The sequence below is a fragment of the Manis pentadactyla genome, chromosome 9 (assembly GCF_030020395.1).
Source record: "Manis pentadactyla isolate mManPen7 chromosome 9, mManPen7.hap1, whole genome shotgun sequence".
NCBI lineage: Eukaryota > Metazoa > Chordata > Mammalia > Pholidota > Manidae > Manis > Manis pentadactyla.
The window spans coordinates 9,251,372-9,270,364 of NC_080027.1; the positions used below are offsets into that span (position 1 = coordinate 9,251,372).

At 63.8% G+C, this 18,993-nt stretch overlaps 1 protein-coding gene across 1 annotated transcript; it reads right to left on the bottom strand.

Moving 5' to 3' along the window:
• Positions 1–906: 906 nt before the first annotated feature.
• Positions 907–17,224, bottom strand: CD81 (CD81 molecule). The gene is made up of 8 exons (XM_036875774.2): positions 17,046–17,224; positions 6,753–6,867; positions 3,764–3,861; positions 2,933–3,007; positions 2,496–2,600; positions 2,060–2,161; positions 1,565–1,651; positions 907–1,486 (listed from the first exon to the last, which is right to left on the bottom strand). The coding sequence occupies exons 1-8, from the start codon at positions 17,109–17,111 to the stop codon at positions 1,424–1,426; spliced, it is 711 nt and encodes a 236-aa protein (XP_036731669.1). The 5' UTR covers positions 17,112–17,224; the 3' UTR covers positions 907–1,423.
• Positions 17,225–18,993: the final 1,769 nt, after the last annotated feature.

Below are 18,993 nucleotides of genomic sequence, written 5' to 3' on the forward strand. Positions count from 1 at the left end.
GCGGCCGGCCGCGCCCGTGGTGGGTCCTGGGAGTCGGCGGCTGCTGCGTAGGCCCACAGCCCCCATGGCTGGTGACCCATTCTCACCTACGGAGTCCAGGCACCTCGGACCCTGCCGTAGCCCAGCGCAGAGACCCGACAGGGACAGGGGGCCTGGCCGTGTTGTCCAGCCCATCCCAATCACTAACACCGTAGTATCCCGTGACCCATCGCCACTGCAGAGGGGACACCCAGGCCTTGGCCGGCGACCCCGAGGCCGCGCAGCACGGCGGCAAGTAAAGAGGGTCTCCTTGGACCAACCTGGCACACTTGGCAGAGGATTGCGGCAGGAGGGGCGGGTCTGCCGAGACCACCCCCGCCCCAACCCCGACAAAGCGGGGGTGCGCTGTTTCCAAAATCAGCCCCCGAAGAGGCTGCTGGGAGTCCACATATGAATCGCAGCCAGGCCTTAGTGGCCTCAAGGGGTCAGTTCAACATACAAGAGGCGGCTGCGCCTCAGTGAAGCATGGTGGGCTGCACGATGCAGCTCAGGCCCTGAGACACCAATATCCAGGGAACATTTACAAGCACCCAGACAGGCAGGGAGGAGACCCTCAGCCACTCTGGAGGAGGCATTGGGTCCATCTTGATGGGGCTGCCCCTGAGGAGGAGGGGGTATCTCGGAGGCCCTCTGCCTCAAGCACATCCTGCTCCGGGTGCAGGGGCTGCCCCACTCTGGGTGGTGCAGAGCAGTAGGTTTGGGAGGGAGGCTGGGTCTGGGCCTCTGCAAGGGGCCCAGGGCCCAGCAAGGGGGCCCCATCACCCCAGCGGGTGCAGCACACCCTGGGCTGGGCAAGGTCCACAGAGCTGAACCCCACCAGCTGTCCCCTGGGTCTCAGGCCCAGGAGCACAGGAAGGGGGCGGACAGTTTGTTAGCATGCCTGTTTTTTTCCCTCTTTATTGAATGACGTTCGAGATGTAATTACAGTTGAAGGTGACGAGTTAGAAAGGAGAGGTGCATTGAAGACATAAGGCTGCTCGTAGACCCGGCTCTAAAGACAGGTGGTGGGACAGGAGCAAGGGTTAAATGGCGTGAACGGCACAGCCCGCGGATGGCAGGGCAGGAGGACAGCTTGGCCAAAGGGCCCCAGGCCCCAACAAGGGGCCTGGCTGAGCAAGCGGAGCCCCCTATGACCCCAGGGCAGTGGGTGGCCCCTGCCCTGCAGTCCCCAAGGCCTACTCACACTCCAGGTGATGTCCCAAAAGGTGAAAGGGAACTTCAGGACAAAAACAAAACCTCAAAAGTAAAAAGGCTAATAGGTGTAGCAGAGTAATACTGGAAAAGTTATATACACGGGTGGAGACGGCCCCTCTGCAGAAGTGTCCAGGTTGCTCTTGGGGCACACAGGTCTCACCGGCCCCCCTCAGCCCAGGTGGCCAGAGCCTCAGTACACGGAACTGTTCCGGATGCCGCAGCAAAGCACCATGCTCAGGATCATCTCAAAGATCTGTGGGAGGGGGTGGGCGGGCCGGTCAGCACCCGGAGACCCATGGGGACCCCACAGACACCCTGCCCACCAGCTCACCATGATCACAGCAACCACAATAGCTGCGATGCCAATGAGGTACAGCTTCCCCGAGAAGAGCTCATCAATCTTCTGGTGACAGTCTTCCTGTTGGGGGGCACCAGTGCTTAGGCTCCCGCAATACAGCAGCCAGTGGTGCAGAAAGATCATGGCAGGTGGGCGGTGGGCACCAGCCCACCCAGAGGGGATGCGGACAGGCCCAGCCTCTGCCAGGTTGGATCTTACATCAGTTTTAAAACAAATGTGGGAGCAGAGGGGGCTGAGCGGGAGAACAGGACAGCCTCCACACATACTCTTGGGGTGTGCACAGCTCCCAGACGTGGAGAGCTCCCCACTCAGGAACCTGGATGCCACCCCTGTGGTCCATCCACAAACAAGTGGCCTTGGCCCAGCACCCCCTCCACCCACACACGGTGCCAGCCAGAGTCCCCAGGTGGCCTGCCCACCACCCGGGCCCCACCCCAGCCCAGGAGGCCTGCACACTGCACCATGTACCTTGAAAAAGTTGCTGATGACGCTGCTGCCGGAAGGACACAGGTTGTTTTTGAGCATGGAGGTGGTCAGTGTGGACAGCGCGTTGGAGCCACAGCAGTTGAGCTGCAGAGACCAAGGGCACGTGCGGTCAGCACCCCATAGGCTAGTACAGAGGTCCCTGTAGCTGCCCTGGCTGGCGTGGGGGCCAAGATGGCTCTCTCCAGGGGGAGGACTGAGCCCAGGGCCCCTACCTTACCTTCCCACCCAGCTCTGATGCTCAGAAACCCCTGCACCCCATCTGGCCTGGCCCATCTGGCACCGAGGAACCCTGGGTCCCAAGTGCCCCCCGTGCCCTCAAGAACAGGGCCAAGGCTAGACTCAGGCCCAGCTGGGCCCCACCAGAGAAAAACACCCCCAGCCCCTCGGGCCCCCTGGATCCGCCCAGCCCCCCTCGCACCGTCTCGTGGAAGGTCTTCACCACAGCCTTGGCGTTTTTGGCTTCATCGTCCACCACAGCCTGCTGCAGGGCCTGGTCGTAAAACTGCTTCACGTCCTTGGCGATCTGGGGGATGGGCACGGCATGCGCACTGAGCACGGGGCACTGTCCTCTGGGGGACACTCCACCCGGCTCTCCCAGGAAAGTACTATTCCAGGACTGACCCAGCCGTCCCCAAGGCTGGGAGACTGACAGCTCTGCCTTCTGCTTGGTCCCCAGGCAGCCTCCTCCAGGAAGCCCTCTGTGGCCTTCCTAGCAGGTGGGCCCCAGGAGAAGCCCCAAAGAGCACCGCATAATCCATAGGTAGGATCCACGCTCTCCCACAAGCTGAACAGCAGGTGCTCCTACCTGCCTCCCTAGGGGGAGCCTGCCACCCCATCCCGTGGATGCAGACTCACCTGGTCCTTGTTGACAAAGCCCCAGATCCCAGCGGCCACTTCACAGGCAAAGAGGATCACCAGGCAGGTGAAGAACTGGGAAGGCAATGCAGGGCCCAGAGGGAAGGCGGAGAAAGACAAGGTCAGAGCAGGCTTCCCGGGCCCCAGAGCAGCTCCAGCCTCGCCTTCCACCGAAGACACGCCCAGGGGGCCATGGGTGTGCACGGAGGGCAGGCGGTGGCTGGGGATGAGCCCCGTGGGCCAGGGCTAAGACTTGGCCTGACAGGGAGATGCCCCACCGTCATCATCCCCAGAAGGCCCTGGAGCAGGGGTGGCTGGAAGGGGAGGATGAGGGCAGGGGCTCATCAGGGCTGGGAAGTGCAGGGTGGCTCGGCTGCCAGGAGGGTCCAGGCCCTGGGTTCCCCCTCCTGCCCCCTCTCTCCCTCCACATGTGGGAAGAAGGGCAGAGCGGGCCTCCCCAACTGGAGACACTGGCATAGGTGCACACAGCCCACACCCCAGGCTGGCCAGGCCCCAGACCCACTGCCAGGCTGCAGCTGCCCATCAGCAGGGCATCTGAGGTTGGCTTGGGACAGGGACTCACTTCCTATTAGATCTGTGGTTCTTTTAAAAAGAAAAATGGCAATTTTTGAACTTTGAGCCAGGAATCAACACAACAGCAATCAGCTACAGTGGGACTTCAATGGGACGATGGTGAGGCAGTGCCAGGGGGGGCCCCAGGCCACCCGTGACCCCTCTCCCACCCGGGCTGAACTCTCGGCCTCCAGCAGAGCCTGAGGCTCTGCCCCTCCTTGCTGGCCAAGCGGCCCCCACCCCGACCCGGAGCCTTACCGTCCCCAGCAGGCACTGGGACTCCTGGATGGCCCCATAGCAGCCAAGGAAGCCAACAAACATCATCACAGCACCCACGGCAATGAGGATGTAGATGCCTGCAGGGCAGGAAGGACAGACACACCAGGGCCTCTGACATCCCAGGAGGAGGGGTGGACACCCCGGCGTCCTGACATCCGGGCGCTTTGGACCTGACAGCCCAGCACCCCAGACCTCCCGGGCCATGTGCACACATACCACTGCCCAGGCCTTGGGCCACCACAAGAGGCCAAACACCCAACACTTTGGAGAGGAACTTGGAGAGCACCAAGCCCCAGGCCCAAGAGCGGCCCTCAGCACTACAGCGTCCTCCTCGACAACGTGGGGGTGTGACGCAGCCCAACGATCTGCACCCACTCTGGTTCCTACAAGCCTCCAGGAGTTGGTGGGGCCTCCAAAGGTCACCCATCTTGGTGCAGAGGGCCCAGCTGTTGACCTGGGGGGTGGGCTGGAGGAAGCAACCCAAGGACCTGGTGGTGCCTCTGCCACACTCCTGTCGGCTGCATGGCTGTGCCCAATTCAGTTGCCCCCACTGAGATTGGGGTCAAATCTGGCTGCTCGGCATGGCTCTTCCAGCTAGAGGAGTGGACCGAACGGGCTTCTGAAGCCTGACCCTGGAGGACTGACGCCTGCTGGACGAGGTGGCCTGGCAGCCGGGCGGGGGAGGCCCTGCTGACAGGTGGGGTGAGTGGTGGCAGGAGGGGGGACAGCTCAAGCACGGCACACAGGCTCGCTTTGCCCTCCTGACCTGCCCGACGCCCCCTGGGCTGCACACACAGTCCTGGGGAGGCGGGAAGGGCTGCCAAAAGCAGGCTTGGAGGGGACCTGGGGCCTAGAGCCCAGCTGGGCCGGCCTCCTTGGCGTCCACAGCCTGCCCAGACATGGCCTGTGCCCCTGGGAAGTGCTGACCATTTCCCCCCAGGGGCTGCCCTCACCCCTAGTCCTCCCTGCAGACCTGGGCCCATCCCACAGTGACCACAGTAACAGTGCAGGCAGCCCCAGCCCCCTCCTAGGGCTCTGGTGCCTGGCTGGCCCTGGGCAGGAGGAGCTTGGGGTCCAGGACCCACTGCCAGGCTCAAAGCCTCCTCGCAGCTGGACCAAACCTCTGGGCAACACCCAGTGGACCTGGCTGGGTGAAGCTGCCCTCAGAGGGCTCCCAGCTCGGAGGTCTCAGCACCCCTGGGCCGGGTCTCCCACCCCTTAAGCTCTGATGCCTCCATCCAAGAGGTGAGGTGCTGCTACGTGAGAGTCACCAAGATGGCCTGCCTGACCTACAACCTTCCCCGCAGGCTGGGCTCCCGCGGGGCCTGGCTCTGGCAGGCGAGGGGGTGGGAGCCCCACCTGGGCCCTGCAGCGTCGTCCAGGCTGTGGAGTGAGCCCAGCTAGCCTGACCCTACTTCCCAGCATGGGACAGAGAGCCCTCGTCAGGACCCACACCTGTTCCCCAGCCTCCCAGGCAGTCCAGACTGCATCCGGGCCAGTAAGAGGCTCCAGAAGGTTGGCCTTGGGTGGGCAGGACATGGCTCTGAGCAGTCCCCACCCATGGGGGACACAGTTGAAGCCCAGGTCTGGGGGTGGCAGGCCCTGCCCCCACGCAGCTCCAGTTGGCAGGCCAGGTCAGGCTGCCCCAGCACCTAGAGAGGTGTCCATCCCTCAAGAGTTCGGGGGCACTCCTGAGCCCTCGGACACGTGGGCAAAGCTGACCACTGTGGCTGCTGAGGGTGCCTGGCATGTGTGCCCTCAGGCAGACAGGGGCTTGGGACCTTCCCCAGGGATGGCTGTCCCAGGAAACCACTGCTGGGGCCATGGGCTGCTGTCTCTGAGGAAGCGAGGGACCCTCCCTCCCCATTCATGCACCCTGTAACCCAGCCCTCGCTACCTCACAGTCTGCAGAGGATCTCATGGCCCCAGAATGCCTGGTGGAGTGGCAAGTGTGCCCCACATCCCTGCCTCGGCTGCTAAGTGTGTGGGAGCATGAGTGGCAGCTGGGAGAGACCAGACCCCTCCGGGCGCCCCACAGCCAGGGGACCTGCAGGGCCTGGGGCAGCAGCTGCCTGCACTAGAGCCCAGAGCCCTGATCCCTGCCCTGCTCTGCTAGATGGGGACAAAAGGGGCCGGCCCAGGGACAACTCCTTTAAAGGACAGAAACATCCCAGCTAGCACAGCCTTCCACAAGGGCCACGCCTGCCGCTGTTGGCTGGGTGCTGCTCCACATAGCAGGTCACCCCCGTCCCTGGGAGTGGGGGCGGGTGGCCCACCCCGCACCTGACAGATGCCCAAGGGGGCCACAGCTGCCGCCTGGGCGGCAAACTTGTAGCCTAATAAGGCAACAAGGCGTGGCTGCCAGGCAGGCGGCCAGCGTCACACAGGCCCCTGCCCTCTCCTGGGGCTCTGGGGGCCTCAGCCGCTAGTCTGTGCTGCTCAGGCACCCAGCCCCACCCCTTCCCGGGGAACCTCCCCCTAAATACCCACCGCGGGACACAGCTTCCCACCCCTACCCAGCTGTCACCCTCCTGCCCTGCGTCAGCCCTCGGAGGGGACCTGGCAGAGCCGACATGCCACAAGCCCCTTCAATTCCAGCTTTCCCCAGGAGCCTGGCTGCTGCCCCAAGCACCCCAACCTGGCCAGGCGCTGGACCACCTGAGGAGGAGGCCCCCCGACCAACATCTCACTGGGGCCTCAAGGCCCCCAGGCTAACCTACCCTGCCACTCTGGCTGTTTCCCTGTCTTGCCTAAGGGCCCTTCCTGGCTGGCCTCCTCCCTGCCCCAGCCGGCAGCAAGCCCCAAGCCCCACCTAGTCAACTTAGGCCCTGCTTCCTCCTGGAAGCCCTCCCTGACTGCCTGTCTGTGGCCTCCCAGGGCTCATAATCAGACACCTTGATGGGCCATCCTGGCTGGCCCCCCAGCCCAGAGCCAGGCGGGGTCCTCGGCCTACCCCATGTGCACTCACCTATGTAGAAGGTGTTAGGTGCAGGCCTATCTCCGAGCTCCAGATAGAGGAGGTTGGTGGTCTGTGGGTCATGGCGGAGCCACAGAGCCACGCCCAGGATCACACCTCCCGCCAGCTGGGGGAAAAACAGCCAAGGGTTACCCAGAGTACTGCGGTGGTGTGCGTGAACCACACCACACTGAACAGCCGGAGAGCGAGCGAGGTGGGCGCCAGACCCGCTCCACTGGGTCAGAGGTTCGGGGACTTCAGTCTCCAGGTGGTGCTGCCCAATGGCTCCAGATGTCTGCTTTGCCAGCCTGGTTTCTGAGAGGCCCCAGGGAGGTGGGGATTTGGGGGGTCACGTGGCCAGCCCCCAACCCTCCCCACCAGCATTACTGTGGGGACTCCGGGACAGGTGGCCAGATAAGATGCAGGACTCCACATAAAATCTGCATTTCAGATTATCAGCAAATAACTTCTTCAGATAAGTGTGTCCCAAGACATGCTTGCCCAAAAAAAGTATTTACTGTTTACCCAGAGCTTGAGTTTACCTGACGTCCTGCACTTTTGTTTACCACATCTGGCCAGAGGCCACGTCGGACCCCGAGCACCCCAGAGAATGCTGGGCCTTCCCCCAAGGGGGTGGCGCGGCCCAGCGGTCCTGAGCCCGTCTGGGACCCCACGAGGGGACTCACGTAAGTCCTTGGGGAGAGGCGGGGACTGAGGCCACTGGGACCCTGGCGGGGCTGACGGGAGGAATTATAGGAAGGGGTGGTGGTTGGCTTGTGGCATCCAGGAGGCCCCAGCGGTGAGGGGCCGGCCGCTTGTGGATAAATCCCTGCCGTCAGCCCCAGAAAGGGAAGCTGTGTGAGGGCCGGGAGGCATGTGGTGCTCTCCAGATAAGCCCGGGGAGGGCGGCTGACCTGGGCAGCGGGGGCGGGGAAGGGGCCTGCTGCGCCTGGCACGAGGGACAGGGGCTCCTGGCTGAGGGAGGTCCTCGGCAGACGACTGGGGAGGCGGGGGTCTGCCCTTGACGAGAAGCCTAGCACAGGCCAGGCCCAGCCTATGCCCGAGCATCTGCCCTCCTCAGGCAAGTGCCAGGCTGCCCTCCACACGCCAGCCTCCTCCTGGGGCGGGCCCAGCCCTGGGTGCCCCCCTGAGGAGGAATCTGCTCCTAGCCTACAAGTGCCCGTTCTGGCGGGAAGATCTGGCTCTGCCGCAGCCAGCTCCCGGCCTCCGCCTCCTCCCCGCCACCTGCTGGCAGCCGAGGCCTCCCCACAGCAGCGGCCACACACAGCCCCAGGGCGCACAGCCAACGGGGGGGGGGGGGGTTACCGAAAAAGGGACCCCGAGCAAACCACCTGGCCAGTCTAGTGCCTGAGCGGGGCCCCTGGACAGTGGCCGGGGGGATGTGTACGGTAGTGTTTGAGACCCCAGCCCCACGGGCTCCCCGCGGAGAGCGCCAGCAGCAGCGGGGCCTCCCCAGGCCGATGACACCAGGGCCCTGGCCCCGGGCCCTGTACACTGGGCTTGGCTAACAGGCTGGCGGGGATGGCCGGTGCCCAGCAGCAGCCGCCTCCCACCCCGAGGGAATGCCATCGGCGCGTCCCCCCAGAGCAGGACGCTGGCACCCTCTCCCCCCGCCCCTGCTCCGGCTGCAGTTTCTCGGCTGCGTCCCCCAGAGTTTCGGCCCACTTTCGTAGTCTGATGGGGGAGGGGCGAGGCCGAGGTGCTGAAGCCCGTCCCTGTCCCCAAGCGTGTGGCAGGATGTCCAGGGCCTACTGTGCACCTGCTGGCTGAGGGTCCCTTCCTGTGGCACTCAGGTCCCCATGTGCCCCTCAAAGGGCAGGGCTCCAGGCTCCCAGCATCCCATCACACCCAGGAGAGGGAGGGCCACAGGGCCCACAGGCTGTGCCCAGGGGCAGGCGGGGAGGGTGGGGGCAGGGCAGTGGCGCCCCAGAGCTGGAGCTGGCTGCCATCTGTGGCTCTGGGGGAGGCCATGGGGAGGCCAAGGGTTGCCATGGTAACTCTGGCTTGAAAAACGTCACTTGTTCTGTTTTGAAACTGTGGTCCAGAAATGGCTTTGTGAGAGTTTCCAGGACAGAGGGGTGGGGGCAGGGGAGCCCTGTCCTGGGCCTCCCTCTGAGTTGTAGCAACCTGGCCACAGTCCTGACTCAGCCCCAGTGTTCCTATCGGCGGAGGGGCACCTGGCCTGAATGCAGCTGGCCCTGTGCCCCCCAGCTGGGCTGGGACCATCCCCATTTTCCCTGCACAGCCCCCTCACCCGAGGAGCTGGGGCGTGCGGTCCCCACAGAAGTGCCACGGAGGCAGTGCTGGTCCCAGATGCTAAGGAGCCTGGAGGCAAAGCTGCCACCCTCCCTGTTTGGGAAGGGCCTTCAGACTCCCCGTCCTCCCCAGGCCTGCCCTCCAGAGGGGTTCCGGGGAAGCCGGTGCTGCCTACAGGGCCCAGAGAGCGGGCCCCACCTTGCCCGGGCTGGTCATTCCTGCCCTGCCCAGGCCCCACGGGGTGGGAGCAGGCAGAGGAAGGCAGCGGTGGCAGTGAGGGGCAGACCACCCCAGCTGTGGGAAGGAGGTGCGAAGGGCAGGGCTGGGTGCCTGCAGAAGCAGAGCCTGCCAGCAGCCCGCTCCTCACAAGAGAGCCGAGGACAGGGCCTGCCAACAGTCAGGAGGGGCTGGCGGCCAAAACTGATGAAGAACTTTCAAAACTCAACAGTAAGGAAACAACCACAATTCTTTACAAATGGGCAAAAAATCTGAACAGAGACTTCAAGGATCTATGAGTGGCAATGCATAAGTGTGCAGAGGTGCCGTCCCCCACCGCCAGGAAGGGCAAATAAAAGCCACCACAGTAGCCCTGCAATGGCCATGCTGGCTGAACGAGAAGGGCCCCGAGCCAGGTGCCAGCCAGACGCAGTGTGGCGCTGAGGGAGGTGGTGTCCTGGACACTAGACCTGACTCACCTGCCCAGGTCCCTGAAAGCCGGGCCCACGCCCCGTGTCCACCCATGCTCCCAGCAGCCACGTCGGCGGCAGCCCATGTCCACCTCCATGGTGAATGGATGGATGACCCAGAACAGACCGGTCCAGCCCTGCAGCGGGGTCCTACCCGGGGGAACACAGGCACACTGCTGATGCCACAGCCTGCGTGAACCTCAGGTAATGATGCTGAACGACAAGAGCCAGACCAAAACAAAGACAGAAGGGAGAGGAAGGGGGGAAGGGAGGGAGCAGCTCCCTTACCACTTGTATAAAAGCACCAGAAATGCAAATTATGAACAGTAACAGAAAACAGACCAGCAGCTGCCCTGGGGCGCACGGGAGGGGGAAGGCGGGGGTCACAAGGCCCCAAGGACAATTTTGGGGGCTGAACATGTCACTATCCTGATGTCAATGGCAATTCACAGGTGTCTCCTTATGTCAGAACTTATCAAGTTGTAGGTTTGAAATATGGGCAGTTCACTTTATGTCAAGTTCAGCCTAAGTCATTAAAAAAACCCCACCCCACACATCTGAACTTCTGAGCTGCAAGGCCGTTGGGAGTGAGTGTCTCTCCTGGGTCCCCAAGGACCAGGCTGCCACGCTGCTGCCAACCACAGACCTCAGTGAGGAACCAGACCCTGGGCTCACCAGGCCTCCTGTGGCCAGCAGCAGGGCACGGCTTCAGGGTCAGGCAGAGGGACTAGACCCCAGGGAATGCGTCCATGCGTTTCCGGGCCACCTGGGCATCTCTGCGCATCCATGCGTGCACACAAAGGTACCGAAGCTGACAGAGAGCACGGCTAGGCAGGGCCGCTCTGCCCCTGGCGCCTGAGGGCAGGTCACCAGCAGGGCAGCAGGGCGAGTCCTCTCTCCCAACCTGCAGAGTCACACCACCTCCTGCAGCATCCGCCAAGGTGCGGGGGTCACAGGAGGGACTGCACCAGCGGACAGCACCACAGGTTCAGGACCCTGTGAAGGATTCTGTTTCTTTCTTCCTCCTTTCTGGGAATTGATAAAGAATGGTGGGGCTGCCAAGCACACTGGGTTCCTGCCCAGCCCGCCTGCCAGTTCCAAAGTGGCTGAATGGCAGCAGGAGGGAACAGCACTGTCCTGCCCTCAGCTGCCAAGAGGCGCGCCCCACCTCCCGGGGGCAGACGCCTGCCTTCCATACCTGCTGGCCCAAGTGCTCACCTGGGTCCTGCCCCCCGACTCCCCCAGCAACAAGGCCACCTTGCACTCTGCATCGATGAGCCCCTGTTGAGCAGCAGCTGGTCTGGAGCCTGGAGCCCAGACCCCAGTGTCGAGCTCTCAGAGGTGATGCTGTCAGGGCGGCTCCTCCAGGAAAGGGGCTCATCAAGGGCCCCGGCGCACCACCTCGAGGGTGCACGTGCGAGTGGGGCAACATGCAGAAATGCCTCTGGGCTTGGCGACTGGAGGCCTTCCCAGGACGGCCATGAAGTCCAGAGGCAGGAAGCAGTTGCAGGAAATGCCCCAGAGACACCGGGACGGGCAGAGGCCAGAGGCCGCACAGCTGCTGTAGGGTGGGATGCGCAGGCCCAGTGGGGGAGGCGGAGGCCCTGGCACTCCCCTGGGGACTGGGCAGGGATGGGGGTCCCTACAGGCTGGCCCTCACTCTCCGCCCACCACCAGGGGACAGGGCCAGACTCCTCCAGGGTACCTAGGGCCAGCTCAGGCCGTCCCAGGGGGTGGGCACTGCCCTGTCATGGCCTCTGGGCGCAGAGCTGTGGGCTCCGGGCAGGAAGGAAATGCAGAGGGAAGCAGGGACCCTCACTTCAGCCAGGGAGCGGAAACTGCTCTCCAGGTCCCTGGATCTCAGGAAGCAGCCTGGGATCTAAAAATAGGTGCAGGGTAGGGGGTGGAGGACGCTGGCCCCCCTGGGTTCATGGGGCCGGAGGACGAGGAGCCACCTCCCACCAAGAGGTGTGTGTGGTCCGGCAGGCCTCCTGCCGCCTAAGGGTTGGGGGGCAGTGGAGTGGTCCCCGGGCCTGCTGCCCACTCCCCAGCAGGGAGGCCAGAACATGACCCACTTACCTGCCCCAAACACACCCCCGGGCTGGAAGGGCCCCTCCTGTGGGAAGCACCTCTGCTCCCTTGGGCCCTGCAGGGACGAGCACATGGACGTGATGTCCCAGCGACCAGCCAGAAGAGCACACGCAAAGCACAGGGGACAGGAGGGTCTGGGTAGGACCAGAGAGCAGCAGAGGGGGCCCTGGCAGCTCAGGGTGTCCCTGGCCAGCAGCAGCACTGCCAGGCCACCTGAACCCACTGGCAGCCTGGCTGGTCATCCATGCAGGGAACCCCAGGCCCTGGAGCCCAGCCAGGCTATGAAGCACAGCATGAAGGGCCTCTCTGGCTCCCGGCCTGCCCCGACTCCTTCCTCATGGCCACTTGGGGACCTTGGTCTCCTTATCGCCCCACTGGGCCTGATACTAGCTGACCCTGCTGGAGGCTGAGGATAGCTCAGCCCAGGGCCTCCCTGGTACAGAGGAGTGTCACCCTGTGGGCTGCAGCTGGCGCCATTTGCAAGACAGGGAAAGACTGTCAGTCCAGCGGGTGGGAGGCTGGCCCCTGGGGTAGGGAGCAGCGCAGGCCCTCAGCCAAGCAGAGCTGCAGCTGTGTAAGAGGGTGCGCGCCCCAAGAGTGAACCCGGGTGTGCTGGGCAGACCACGGTCAGTGGTTCCCAAACCCACAGCCCCCCGAAGCCCCTGCACCCATGAGACCAGTGGCATTGAGCTCAGGGCTTAGGTCGTCCAGCCCCCAGGACCAGAGTCCCAGGAGGACAGGTGGCCTGGGGCCTCACTCCTGCTCCCCAAGCCCCACCCAGGCACCTTGCTGCCCTGGGGGCTCAGTGTGAGGGTCCCCGTCCACCACCAGGAGCTGGCTGTCAGCTGGGGTGCAGAACCACCTCGATGCCCGCCACAGGGGACAGCAGAGGTAAGGCAGGTTACAGGGCACTGCTAGACATCTCCCGAGGGACGGTTCTGACCCTGGTGAACCTGGGTGTGGGCCAGCACTGGACGCCACGGTAGCTCAGCCCCACCGGCTCTGCATGGTGGGCCAGCCCTGGCTTCCTGTCTCACTGTCTCCAGTGACCATGCTTCCCTGGTAGAGGGGCACTATGAGTCAGAGGGACCTGGCATCAGAGGAGAGCACAGGGGGGCAGGAAATGCCAGCTGCCCCCTCCCCAGGCCTCCCTGGCCTCCCAACCATCTAGGCTGGGCCCCCCTGCCTGGAGCGGCCTCACCACGGACGAGAGGCACTTACATGGCCAGACCCACCCCCAGCCCCAGCTCTATGTACCTCCGTGCCCCTTGCCCCTCGCCCCGAGCACTCCTCATGCCCAGGAGGGTGGCCGGCCTGCCCCAGCGGCCAGCTGAGAAAGGAAGATCCAGCTGCGAGCTGATGGGCCAGCCCCTCAGGCACAGCCCCCTGCCCACCTGCGGGGACCTCCCCAGCACCTGGGGGCCCACTGGGAAGCCCCAAGGGGTTCTGGGGGAATCAGCGCCTGCTCTGTCCTCAGGAAGGAGGGCTTAGGCCAGGCTTTAGGGTACAAAGTCTGTGGGGTTTTGGGGTCAGGGACACTGAGAAGTCCAGAACTCTGGAAGCAAGCTGGGTCAAACCTCATTATTCGGGACAGGTGGCTTACAGTTCAGGGGAAGGGTGCAGGGGGCCAAGTCTGCGAGGGCCTGGTTCTCCCAAGGATAAGGAGTCCTGGCCATGGGGCAGGTGCCTCCTCCAGGGCTGAAAGTGACCCAACCCTCGCTGTGTGCCTGGCCTGGGTCCTGGGGTGCCAGGGCCAGAACGAGCGCCATGGGCTTCTCCCCCTCCCCTATCCAGGGCCTTCTACAAACACCAGGCCAGTGTAAAGGTGACTGTCTGCCCCTCCCACCAGCACCTGGACTCTAAGTCTTATTGATTCTAGGACCCAGGCACGGGGGCAGATTCATTGGGCAGGCGGTGTTTTTTTGGGTCCAGCTCTGTCTGGCCTTTGATGCAGTGAGAGATAGGGATTGGGAGGCAGAACCGAGCTGCGTATGGGGTAGGGGGCCACAGCAGTGCCAGGGTCCCAGGCTCCCCACCTCTTGCACCAGCACTGCACCCTTCGAGGCCCAGACACCTTCCCTGGGGGCCAGCCCTCCCCAGGGACACAGCACAGACATCCTCTTCTCCGCCCGGCTCACCGCACCTGCAGTTTCCCCAAAGCTCAGCAGCCAGAGGCCCAATGGCGTCAAGGGGAGTCCACTTGCCCACCTGTTGAAATGGGCATAGGAAATCCCTACCCCATCCAGAGCCCACCAGGGCCACATCCCCTCTCCAGGAAGGAGGCTGCAGAACCACGAAGTGACAGGCAGTCATGTGCTGTCTGGAAGCGAGTTAAATGCCAGTTAGCAAGCCTCCCAGCTGACCCCAACTCTGGAAAGCCATGACTGCATCAAGTTGGAGGGGCCGCCAGCCCCAGATGAGGATACTGCTCCTCTCCCTGCAAGGACCAGTGAGCTCTGCAGGGCTCCCCGACCAGCCCCCCAGGAGCCCGCTCCCATAACCATTTCAAGGAGGAGGACACTGGGGCTCTTGCAGGCCAGCAACTGCCCCAGGTCGCCAGCTCCAGTCGGGTGAGCAGGAATGGGGGCCTCTGCCCTTCCTCATCTGCCCCAGCAACAGGCATCTGGAGTCCCAGCCTCCGCTGCCAGGAAGCCCTCTGTCCCACCCCAAGGGGCAGGATCTCCACACTGCTTGGCAGGATGTCTGCACTGTCTTCTCAGCTCAGCCTGGCTGTGCTGTCTGGCCTCACAGTCTGATGGCCACTTGGCCAAGGTGTCCCAAAGCAGGCTCTGGTCGGGCATGTGAGTGCCGGAGCTGGGCCCCTGTCCTGCGTGAGGGGAGCGGGCAGAGTGACCTGGCCCCTTTCTGGGGAAGCATGTGGGCTGCCTGAGGCCTGCTCCCACGTGGGAGCCTTTTGATTCTCGAAAAAGGAACTTTAAAAAGTGCCCCAATACAGATGCCATTGTCAACCTCCTCTCCCAGCTCCCACTGTCAACACCCACTGCTGTCCCATGGTCAGGTGGCTGGGGACCCACAGCCCTCCCTCACCCACTGCCCTCTGAGCCCCGCAGGGCGCCTAGGCACTGCCCATACCAGCCAAGGGGAGCAGTCTCCCCTGCCCACAGCCATGCCCGGCACCCATTTCCTGAGCTCAGCCCCTGCAAGCGTTAACTAATCCACCAACCCCACCAAACAGGCCCCCGCTTTAGAAGGGATGAAGCCAAGAGCAGTGGGACCCACCCAGGTCCAACAGTACAGCACCAGGCTCTCAGCCAGGCGATGCAGAGAGGGGCTCCACCAGCGTGGTGCTCCCAAGTCCCACCTTGCCCTGCTCTGCAGCCCCTGACCACAGGGGGTGTCCCAGCATGGGGGGGGCCATGGTGACTGGACAAACCCCATTCTCGATGCACACAGCTGGGCAGGCCCCAGGAGTAGGAAGAGGCCTCTACAACACTTCCTCAAGCCTCAACAGAGTGACCCTGGGGGGATGTGCCAGGCCTCCACCCCTGCTGCCTGGGAAATTACCAGACTCACCAAACTGGGCTGGGGGATGAGGGGTGCTGCCCTGGAGCCCTCCCAGGTGGGGCAGGTCAGGGGGCCTTACCAGGCACTGCCCCAGCCTAGGGGGAAGAACTACTTGGGGAGATGCCCCTTCCCCCCTGACCACCTCCCTGCCAGGGTCCTCTCCCCCACATGCGGGCTCTGCTTGTAGGGGATGGACTCAGGGACCAGGTTGAGGGGCATCGAGGTGCCCTGCTGATCCTACTTGTCCAGGCCAGGGCAAATGCTAAATCAACGCAGATGCCACCCTTTCAGCAAAGGCCCAGTGACTGGTGCAGCCAAGCCTGGCACATCCCCAGTAGCCTCACTGCTCCTGGCCAGGGTCAGAGGTCGATGGCTGCAAGGGCTCCCAATGGTTCCCCCCCCAGGTAGGATGTGACATCACACACACACACACACACACCCGCCCTCCTGCTAGAGTTCAGTTTGTCCTCCCTGCTCTGAGAACCACCGTGGGCTCCTCGCCTAGGCAGATGGGAAATGTAAGTCCCCACTCCCACACACTTGCTCCAGGGGTCATTTCGTAAGTTTGCCCTCCCTGCAGTGAACTTGAGAAATACATCTCTCCCAGACGTGGGAGCGGCAGGGTGGGGAGGCGCGGCACGGAGGGGCTGGGAGGAGCTCCCAGGGGCTTGGACAAGGAGAGGCAACGCACCCATTCTAGGTCCCTCGGGCCAAACAGCGATCTCCACTCCCTCCCCATTTCCCACGCGCAGGAAACTGGAACGAAACCAATAGCTTCAGCAGTCACTGGCCAGAAGTTAAGACTGAGGTCAGGAAAATGCAACTCTCAGGATGCAGCCCCGATACCCCGGCGGACCCTCCTGCACCCCAAATGACTATCCAGTGCGCACCTCCATCCAAAGTGGGTGCCCAAGCCCAGACCGGACACGCATCTGGGCACAGGTCTCGGAGCTCAGAGACGCCCGGCCCTTTCAGAACCCCTGCCCTGTGGCAATTCAGAACGGCGCCCCATCCCCACACGCCTCAAGCCCTCCCCAGCCCCCGAGAGGCCGGGCTGGAAACTCGTCTGGGTGAGGAGTGGAGGCGACTATGCCACAAACTGGGATCACCACGGTACGGGCGTCCCAGCACGCCGGCCCCAGTGCGTTTCCTGTCTGCGCCCCGCTGGAGTCCGGATCCCCAGGACGACCCCAGGATGGCGAGAGCAGACTGGGGCGTGGAGGGCTGGGTCATGAGTGGAGTGGACGGTCCCCAAAACTCCACAGCGCGCGTCCCCGACCCGGCCGCCCATCCAGGGGCGGTGGCCCGGATGAGCTCATGGGGGCGGGACGACGGGAGCCCCACCCCCGGGCCCCTCGGTCCCGGCGAAGCAGGGTGGTCCAGGCAAGAGCGGCCGGGAGCGGAGCGGCAGCCAGCCACCGGCTCCGAACCCCAAACGCCGCAGTCCCCAGTAGCAGCGAACCGGGGGCCGCGCGCCCCCCGCCCGGTCGCGGAGCACTGGGCCCCGACGCGAAGAGGCCCCGACCCGTGGTCGAAGCCACACCCCGCCGTGGAGGGGCGCGGCGGCCCTGGACCACCCCACGACCCCGACCTGCCGGTCGGGACCCCCGCCCGCTCCGGGCGCCCACAGGTGGCCCCCAACTCGGCGGAGGCCGCGCGCCCCTGGCGGGGCCTAGCGGGGCGCGCGGCCTGCGGGCTCGGACCCCCGCTCCCGGCCGGGACTCACCCAAAAGACGAAATTGAAGACGAAGAGCAGGTATTTGATGCACTTGGTGCAGCCCTCCACCCCCATGGCGGCGCGGGCGCGGGCGCGGGGTGCGGGGACGACGGGCGCGGGAGGCTTGGCCGGGGCGCGCCGGGGAGGTCGCTGCCGCTGCGCGCTCGCTCTCTGGCCGGGCGCGCGCCTCTGTGTGCCTCTTATAGGATGCCGCGCCGCCCCGCCCCGTCCCGCCCCGCAGGCCCCGCCCCGCCCCGCAGCCTGAGGGTCGGCCCACCGCAGCCCTCACACCTCGCGAGCGCTCCCCGTGCGCGCCCTTTCCTGGCCGCGCTCCGAGACACCGAGCCTAGGCGTACAGCCGGGGCACCTGAGGAAGAACCTCTCCCTCCCTTCTTTAGGCGCCTTGGACAATCCAAGAAGGCTCCCAGGAGGAGGAGCGCCAGCTTGGACTACTTCAGGCTAGCGGCCCAGGACAGGAACCTGGGTGGGTGATGAGAGTAGGGGCGCTGATATCACTATCTGGAGCGCGATTCTAGGCAGCCGAGCCCATGTCCCGTGGAAAGGGGCAACTGCTGACGGTTGTTAGTGGAGCCTATGTTTGGAAAGGTCACTGAGTGGGCGTCCCTAGAGCAGTGTTAAGAGTCAAGGAGACCTTTAGGAGGGCCTCCACATGTTGTGTGTGTCATGCACACCCGGGTGGTACCGGGGACGGGGCAGCAGTCCCCCTACACCTGTCTTCCCGAAGGTGTGAGAGCCAGGCCCCCTGCCCTCGCCGCCTGGGCTAACACAGAAATGGAGAAGGGACGCATCGAGGCAGGGGTGCTTTCTCCCCAAGTGACAGAGCAAATCTGCGGCAAGGTGACAGGCACATGAAGAGACGGAACTGTCCTGTACCTGTGGGACCCTGGCAGAGGCTATATCTGACCCCCTGAGACATGGCCGGCACCCAGGGTGGAGCGCTGCATTCTTTGCTGTGGTTCATCACAGTTAACACTGGGATGGCCAGTGGGTCGGTGCACCACATTAGACAGATGGCCCTGTGGTGTTCATCTGTACACTACCCGTGTTCTTGGTGGTTAATTTTAAAATTTGCTTGGGCTTCTCGCTTGTGTAAAAGCCACAAGTGCACATTTATATCTAGTATATTTGTGCAGGTGAAGTGCCCTTGTAATAGAAGTAACTTAAATCTTCACTTGGGGATCTGCCAGGATTCCTTTTGTTGAAAAGGCACAGAACAGGCTCCAGGGTGAGGAAATGCTTGTCCAAATATCCTGGGTGCCCAGCTCTCCCATCTGCTCCTGCTGTCCACTGTGATAGGGAGACATTTCCTGCCAAAGGTGTGGCCTGAGTCCTCAGAGATGGGCCTTCCCCGGGCCCTCTGGGAAGGGGAGCAGAGGGGGGCATTGAGCCCACCCGCAGGGGTCCAGGGCAGGGGCGTGCAGTCCTCAGAAGCAGGTCGCAACCAGCCAGCTCGTGCTGTCCTTCAATCACACATCAGAGCTTTAGTGGGGCCCCTGTGTGCCAAGCGCTATTCCAGGCACTGGTGGAAGGGAGTGGGGCAGTGGGACCCGTTGCCTTCAGGACCTCAGGCCCTGGTGAGGGTAACAGATCACACACCATGGTGATCGTCAGTGCCGGGAAGGGAGGGAATTCCTGGGATGTTTGAGTGTTGGAGTGGGGTGCTGGGAGGAGTCAAGGATGGCCCTTAGGGGAGGAGCTTTCCAGGCAGAGGGGTCGAGGCAGAAGGAACAGGAAATGAGTGGGATGGGAGTGGGGGATGGGGAGGAAGCCTAGACAAGAAGCTGGGGGCAGGGTTGTGGGGGGGGGGGAACTACAAAGGCAGTGATGACAGGACAGTGTAATGTTGGGGGAGGTTGACCCACTGGGCATGTCCTGGAAGGGCTTCTGTTGTCTGCTGGAGGGCAGAGCTTCTGTGCTGGCTCCAGGATCGTGGCAA

Excerpts from the sequence above, each read along its gene's own strand:
- CD81 (XM_036875774.2), bottom strand. The coding sequence starts at position 17,111 with ATGGGGGTGGAGGGCTGCACCAAGTGCATCAAATACCTGCTCTTCGTC. Across the intron at positions 2,601-2,932 it reads GCTTTGTCAACAAGGACCAG|ATCGCCAAGGACGTGAAGCA; the intron begins GTGAGTCTGCAT and ends CCCATCCCCCAG. Across the intron at positions 2,162-2,495 it reads TGAAGACCTTCCACGAGACG|CTCAACTGCTGTGGCTCCAA; the intron begins GTGCGAGGGGGG and ends TGGTCTCTGCAG.